Below are 8,857 nucleotides of genomic sequence, written 5' to 3' on the forward strand. Positions count from 1 at the left end.
TATATGTTATGTGTATATAATCTGACTAGATCGGATATTGTATAAAATAATATTTAAAAATAAAACGTCACAGACATTTAGACCACACCAAAAAAGAAATTTATTCATGTACAATGTACAAAAAGATGGCTACTTGAAAATTAAGGAATATTAGTGGCATTGTGGCCTTCACATGTCATCCTGCCAGGAAACTGCTCCTCTTCCAACAAAATATTCCATATAATCCAGGCGAGATTGACGTGCAGTTTGGGTCGGAAGTCGTGAATGTCCACTGTTTAGGGAGGTGAGTACTTCCATGTGTTCATGAAGGTCAGCATCAATACTGGTACCTGGCATTGGAGACGAAGTATCTGTGTCTCTTTCAAATGGCAAAGATGACATGTATCCCTGGGAATTTTTATGGAGGAAATTATGAAGGACACAACAACACAAAACAAGGGAATCTATTTTATATAAGGCTAAATTAATAGAGGTGAGGAAAATACGAAACCTATTTGCAAGGATGCCAAATGCGTTTTCAACAACCCTGCGTGCCCGGGACAAACGATAATTAAAGACCCTCTGGGGTTTGGTCAGATTGCGCATGGGGAAAGGTTTCAGAATATGCTGATTGAGGGAAAATGCGTCATCTGCAACAAAAACAAAGTTAAGCCCTTCAAAGGTTTCAGTGCAGGATGGTAGGTTTAGTGTCCCTTGCAGCAAACTCAGTTTGATTAAGGATGCTTCCATCAGAGTTACGGCCATTTTTTACCTATATCAAGGTAGATGAACTCATAATTTGCATTCACTATGGCAAGCATAATTATGCTAAAAAAAACCTTTGTAATTATAAAAAAAAGATCCAGAATTAGCAGGTGGAACAATTCGCACATGTTTCCCATCAATGGCTCCACCACAATTTGGGAAATTCCAATGCTCTTTAAACACATTGGCAATTTCGTTCCACTCCTGTGGATTGGTGGGGAACTGTAAGAAAAAAAAAATTATTACCAAATAATATTAATAAAATACAGAAACATAAAGCAGGATATGGAGGACACTGGCACTGTACCTTAATATACTGGTGCTGTAAAGTGGCAATAATAGCCTTACAGGTCTCCGGGATTATTTGACCCAGTGCTTGGGGAGAGATACCCGTCGAATATTTGAGGTCCTGCAGACTTCTCCCTGTCGCCAAGTAGCGTAATGTTGCTATTAGCCGTTGTTCAGGGCTAATAGCTTCCCGCATTGGTGTATCCTTTTTTTGGATGAATGGTGTCACAACTTGAAGTAATGTCTGGAAACACTCATCATTCATCCCGAGAAAGTTCCTATAATCATCAGGATTATTTTCTTTCAACTCTTTGAGAAGAGTCATGTGAGAATACTTTTCTCTGTCACGAAGCCATTGTTTGGACCATGTCCTCCTTTTTTGTTTCTTCTTTTGAAGCAACTTCTGTATAGCAACTATACCCAAGATGGCAATTGGAAGTGCCTGGTCCTCCATTATTAGGATATAGCTTCACACTAGCACTCCAACGACCGAATGAGCATGTCGAATGTTGGCTTGTAGAGCTCTACACGGAGGCGTATACCATACGATCGGAAATTGTCAGATGACGTTGCATGACGCAGGGGTCATACGTATATATAGATCACTTCCGATACGTAGCTACGAAAAATACACCTGGTCACTAAATCGTACGAAGAAAGTCGGATGGTTTATACGCAGAGTTGCTTTCGATTTTTGTATCATGCAACAACTATGAAACTTTTGTCGTACGATGGTCGTACGATAATCAGAACGTGTGTACGGGGCATTAGGAAATAACTCTCCTTTCCCCTGATATTGTAGGGCAGTAGGGATTCATCTGAACTCAATAGCAACTTTTAGGAGGTTGGAATTTTTGTTCACAATTTTGGTCGGCCCCAGTAAGGATTAGTTAACCACTAAGTGCCACTGAAAATCTCTTTCTCTGATGTTCATTTAATGAAACAGCTGCCCATTATATAAAATCAAGCAAATGAATCAATGAAAACAAATTAGCACACCTTTTACTTACTTCACATATAGTGGAGGCTCTTGAACAAATGTAATGTATTTATCTTGCAGTAGTTTAATACATTTTCAGTGTTTTGTCCCTCAATAAACATCAGAGAAGAGAGTTGTAGAGCAAGTACCAAAAAAAAAAAAAAAAAAAGAAAATCCATCCATTATTTATACATTTTTCAGGTACCTTTAATATGTCGTCCTTTTTAAAACTCAGCTCATCTTCTCCAGATCCTGTGAACTCATACAATGCCAACGCCTCCATCTTTCTTGCTGTGAAAAAAATTGAGTTATATAAAACAATTATTGGGAAGTGCAAAAAACACCAGTATTTCAATGGGATAGGTAATGGGCATGCTTATACAGTATATCCTGCATCTTTTATTAGTCCCTGGCAAGCTTTACTAAGGTTTTTTAGTACTGCTTTCTGAGTATAAAGAGACTGTCCCTGGAATCCAGACACATTTTGCAAAAGTATGTTGCATGTGTTCTAAAAGTGGCACAGCTTACACCAAATTCATGTACCTGTCTAGAACTTGTGCTTAAGTTTGGTACATACAAAACACGGTGAGTGAACCGTATTCTGAAATTTAGTAGAAGATTTGTCTCTGGAGATAGAGAAGTGTGTCCTGAGCATCCTATACCACCTTCCAACCTCTCCAAAAATTGTCCATAGGCGACAGCATGTCTCTTCTGCCTACTTGCAAATATTAGTGCACTTTAGTTCCGCTTTAACTGACATCACATGCAGATCAAAGCTCATTCCTTTAACCTGTAAATGAATGAAATGAGTAAGTGCAGAAGTAACAAAAATGTTGCCCGTATCTTCCAATCCCAAGTCAGTTGGTCCATTTTTTTTTTTACAGCAGTAGATAATATAGTTGCTGTTACTACATAGCAACTCCCTGCGATCATTTTGACCTGGGAATTGCTGGCAAGTGCAGGATGGAAGGGGAGTGATAGCGAGGTAGAAGGATGCCCTGTTCTACACACACCCTCTGTACTTTAATGAAGTGTTTTGGGCCTGTTTAGCATAGTCAGTGTCCACAAATGGTTAATAAAACAAATTACACTAAATAGTACTCTGTATTTGTATTCCTTATTGTTAACTTAATTGTTTTTTTTGGTTGAGCCAGATGGACTTGTGTCTTTTTTCAACCTGACTAACTATGTAACTATGTAAATGACCCCCATATAGTACAATGATTGCGGAGCGGGGTGGCTCTCATTCTGGGCTGACATCTTATGACGTTGGCCCATTCAAACAGTTGATGTGCGCGATAGGAAGTGCGGCGATGTCGGTGGAGGCATCTCCCCAGGACACAGCTCATCACCAACAGTGGTAAACAGCCAATGACCACGGCTGTTTACCACGTGATCAGCCGTGATCCGTTCACAGAAGATCACAAATGTAAAACACAGACCAGTAACTGGCTGTTATCGGCTCTTCTCTCTTCCCACACCATTTCCAGTGTGAGGAGAGAAGAGTCAGGATCCGTGAGTTACTGATCTGTGTCTGTTCTGTACTGCACACAAATAAAGAGGACCTGTCACATCACCCCATCAGCAGTGTAACAGTCCTCACCAGTGCCCAGCAGTGTTTGTCAGCTGTGCGCCTGTCGTCCATAAGTGACCATAAGCGTTGCACCTGTCACCCATAAGTGACCATCAGTGGTGCACCTCTCACCCATCAGTGGTGCACTTGTTGCCTATCACTGACCGTCGGCGGTGAACTTGCTGCCCATCAGTGATTGGTAATGACTAAGCGATCTTAAAATCGTGAAACGCGTCTACCTGTCCTGTGTCTATGTGAAGCACTGTTTGTATTATATACTGTGGGGGATTAAACACTTCATTCTTCAAATTCCTCTGAGTGCGGTCACTTTCTCTTTGAATCATTGGACCGTCAGCGGTGCACTTGCCGCCCATCAGTGACGGTCAGCAGTAAACCTGTCGCCCATCAGTGACCATCAGCACTGCACCCCTCGCCCATCATTGACCGTCATCAGTCACCCATGAGTGACCGTCAGCAGTCACCTGTCACCCATCAGTGCCCATAAAGTGCACCTGTTACCCATCAGTGCCTGTCAGCGGTGCACCTGTCACCCATCAGTGACCATCAGCAGTGCACCTGTTGCCCATCAGTGACCACCAGCAGTGCACCTGTCACCCATCATTGACCGCCAGCAGTCACCTGTCACCCGTCAGTGTCCATAAAGTGCATCTGTCAACCATCGGTGCCTATAAAGTGCACCTGTCACCCATCAGTGCCCATAAAGTGCACCTGTCACCATCAGTGACTGACAGGGGTGCACCTGTCGCCCATCAGTTACCATCACGGGTGCACTTGTCACCCATCAGTAATCGTCAGCGATGCACCTGTCGCCCATCAGTGCCTGTCAGGAGTGCACCTGTCACCATCAGTGACTGTCAGAGGTGCACCTGACGCCCATCAGTTACCATCAGCGGTGCACTTGTTGCCCATCAGTGATCGTCAGTGAAGCACCTGTAACCTATCAGTGCCTGTCAGGGGTGCACCTGTCACCATCTGTTACCATCAGCGGTGCACTTGTCGCCCATCAGTGATCGTCAGCGATGCACCTGTCGCCCATCAGTGACCATCAGCCGTGCACCTGTCGCCCATCAGTGACTGTCACCAGTGAACCTGTTGCCCATCAGTGACTGTCAGCTGTGCACCTGTCACCCATAAGTGACCATCAGTGGTGCACCTGTCGCCCATCAGTGACTGTCAGCTGTGCACCTGTCACCCATCAGTGACCGTTAGCGGTGCACCTGTCGTCCATCAGTGACCATCAGCAGGGCACTATTCCCACAGCAGGGTAATGTTCCCACATCAGTGACCATCAGCAGTGCACTTGTCACATATCAGTGACCGTCAGGAGGACCGATCCTAGGGTCACAGACGCCTGGGTGCAGAAATATTTCATGGGCGTGGTCATCTTAATAACACCTCCCCTTCACAAATGTTTCTATGGCAACAACTCAACTACAGAGATGCTCCCCTAAGGAGTTTTCAGTACCCTGGGATCCTCCAACAATAAATTAACAATAAATAAAATACAGAAAGAGAAGCAGAGTACTCCAATGGAACCTGGAGCGGGGGGGGGTCTCTCAAATGGACACAGAGAGAGCCTCTGTTAGAGGGTGTGTTAGAAAGAGGCCCCACCAGGCCCCATTACAGACTACAATGGGGTCAATGGGACCCGGAGGTGGGGTCTCTCTAACAGAGGCCCTCTTGATGTCCATTAGAGAGTCTGTTAGAGCCCCTGCTAATACTTTAAGCAATGTGTTTATGTTTGCGGATATGATACAAGAGATGGTCAGAGACTGCAAACATGATACAAGAGATGGTCAAAGACTGCAGACATGATAAAAGAGATGGTCAGAGACTGCAGATATGATACAAGAGATGGTCAGAGACTGCAGATATGATACAGGAGATGGTCAGAGACTGCAAACATAATACAGGAGATGGTCAGAGACTGCAGACATGATACAGGATATGGTCAGAGACTGCAGACATGATACAAGAGATGGTCAGAGACTGCGGGCATGATACAGGAGATGGTCAGAGACTGCGGGCATGATACAGGAGATGGTCAAAGTCTGCAGGCATTATACAGGAGATGGTCAAAGACTGCGCGCAAGATACAGGAGATGGTCAGAGACTACAGGCATGATACAGGAGATGGTCAAAGACTGCAGGCATTATACAGGAGATGGTCAGAGACTGCAGGCAAGATGCAGGAGATGGTCAGAGACTATGGGCATGATATAGGTTAGAGACTGAGGACATGATGCGCATTTCATGGTGGGCACTGTACAGCACAGCACGTGGCATGGTGGGCAAGGCACATGACATGGTAGGCACAGCATGTTACCCAGAGGGCACACTACTCCACATTTCATGGTGGGCACTGTACACTATAGCAAATTACATGGCGGACACAGCACATTACATAGAGGGCACATCACTTTGCATTACATTGTGGGCACTGTATATTACACGGTGGACACTGCACATTACACAGTGGGCACACCACATTATGGGTACACCACACCGCATGACATGGTGGGCACATTAAACAGGGGGCACACCACTCGGCATTACATGGTGGACACTGTACAGCACAGCACATGACGTGGTGGGCACAGCACATTACACAGATGGCACATCACTCCGCATTACATGGTGGGCACAGCACATTACACAGCAGGCACACCACTTCGCATTACATGGTGGGCACTGTACAGCACATGACATAGTGGGCACAGCACATTACACAGAGGGCACACTACTCCACATTACACGGTGGGCACTGTACAGCGCAGCATCTGACATGGTGGGCACAACACATTACACTGAGGGCACACCACTTCACATTACATGGTGGGCACAGCACATTACACGGTAAGGCACTGCACAGCACATCGCATTACATGGTGCAGACAGAACATTACACAGTGGCTACACCACACCACATTACATATGGGTACACCACACCACATGACCTGGTGGGCACATCACATTACACAGAGGGCACATCATTCTGCATTACATGGTGGGCACTGTACAGCACAACGCATGATATGGTGAGCACCGCACATTACACAGAGGGCACGCCACTTGCCATTACATAGTGGGCACTGTACATCACATCACATGACATGGTGGACACAGCACATTACATGGAGGGCACACTACTCTGAATTACATGGTGAGCATTGTACAGCACAGCACATGACATGGTGGGCACAGCACATTACATGAAGGGCACACTACTCCGCATTACATGGTGGGCACTGTACAGAACAGCATATGACATGGTGGGCACAGCACATTACACAGGGGGCACACTACTCTGTATTACATGGTGGACACTGTACAGCACAGCACATGACATGATGGACACTGTACAGCACAGCAAATGAAATGGTGGGCACAGCACATTACACAGAAGGCACGCTACTCCATATTACATGGTGGACACTGTACAGCACAACACATGACATAATGGGCACAGCACATTACACAGAGGGCACACTACTCCGTATTATATGGTGGACACTGTACAGCACAGGACATGACATGATGGGCACAGCACATTACACAAAGGGCACACCACTCTGCATTGCATGGTGAACAATGTACAACACAGCTCTTGACATAGTGGGCACAGCACATAACACAGAGGGCACACTACTACGCAAAACATAGTGGGCACTGTACAGCACAGAACATGACATGGTGGGCACTGTACAGCACAGCAGATGAGATGGTGGGCACAGCACATTACACAGGGGGCTTACCGCTCCACATTACATGGTGGGCACAGCACATTACACAGAGGGCACACTACTCCACATTACATGGTGGACACTACAGCACAGCACATGACTTGATGGGCACATTACATTACACAGAGGGCACACCACTCCGCATTACATGGTGGACACTGTACAGCACAGCACATGACATGGTGGGGACAGCACATTACACAGAGGGCACACCACTCCGCATTACATAGTGGACACTGTACAGCACAGCACATGCCATGGTGGGAAAAGCAAAATACACAGAGGGTACACCACTCTGCATTACATGGTGGGCATTGTACAGCACAGCACAGCACATGACATGGTGGGCACAGCACATTACACGGAAGGCAAACTACTATGCAAAACATAGTGGGCATTGTATAGCACAGCACATGACATGGTGAGCACTGTACAGCACAGCAGATGAGATGGTGGGCACAGCACATTACACAGGGGGCTTACCGCTCCACATTACATGGTGGGCACTGTACATTACAGCACATTAAAAGGTGGGCACAGTACATCGCACACCACACCACATGTGGGCACAGTACATCACATGGTGGGCACACTACATTGCATGGTGGGTACAGTACATGGCATGGTGGGCACACCACACCACTTGTGGGCACAGTACATCACATGATGGGCACAGTTACAGTATATCACATGGTGGGCACAGAATATCACATGGTGGGCACAGTTATAGTATATGACATGGTGGGCACAGTGCATCACATGGTGGGCAATGCATATGACATGGAGGCAGCAGCAGCAGAAGCTCCCTAGTACAGTCATTGCACCCCCAAAGGTCAGTTTCTACACAATCCTCCCTGTTTATTGACCTAATCTCAGCAGCATGCTGATCTCCTTCCTCCCGGACTCCTGCTGATTGACATCAACGCCCCAGACAGCTGCCTGAAGCCCTCGGAGACTGAGAGGATCTGTGTGTACCAATCCTGTGGTAGGAGCCGGGCAGCACTGACAGCTACAGAGACCCTCCTTAGCTTCCTGCGCCTGGGCGCAGTGCACCCTGTGCACCCATTTAGGAATGGCCCTGACCGTCAGCAGTCACCCAACAGTGACCATCAGCAGTCACATGGCACCCATCAGTCACCCATCAGTGCCCATAAAGTGCACCTGTCATCCATTAGTTCCCATAAAGTGCACCTATCACCCATCAGAGACTGTCAGCAGTGTATCTGACTGTCAGTACCCGTCATGAAGCCGCCCATCACCAGAGCAACCGTCACACAGCCCATCACCAAAATACCCATCACACAGCCACCATCAGCAGTCCAGTATCAGCCATGTCCAAAAAAGTTTACAGTAGTGAGGAGGCGTTTTAGATCCTCAGCATGACTGATGAGAGGAGCGAGGAGTTCTCACAGTCAGATTCCAATTCGGAATCCAATTCGGAGTTTGAACCAATTGAAAGCAGTGGATTGGTGACCCAGTTGGAGGAAAAAAGGGGCCCTCCCAAAAAGG

The 8,857-nt window shown here is 46.4% G+C and overlaps 1 protein-coding gene across 1 annotated transcript in view; it reads right to left on the bottom strand.

Annotated features, from left to right (window-relative positions):
* GRAP2 (GRB2 related adaptor protein 2) overlaps window positions 1-2,294 on the bottom strand; it is a gene marked incomplete at both ends in the record, with an annotated part of 647,324 nt that extends 645,030 nt beyond the window's left edge. Inside the window, one exon of the mRNA XM_082265225.1 lies at window positions 2,217-2,294. Within this exon, the coding sequence (XP_082121351.1) occupies window positions 2,217-2,294 (78 nt within the window). The remainder of the gene's footprint in view (window positions 1-2,216) is intronic.
* Between the last annotated feature and the right edge of the window lie 6,563 nt (window positions 2,295-8,857).

Source organism: Pelophylax lessonae (genome assembly GCF_965119305.1).
Source record: "Pelophylax lessonae genome assembly, chromosome: 8".
In the NCBI taxonomy this organism is placed as follows: domain Eukaryota; kingdom Metazoa; phylum Chordata; class Amphibia; order Anura; family Ranidae; genus Pelophylax; species Pelophylax lessonae.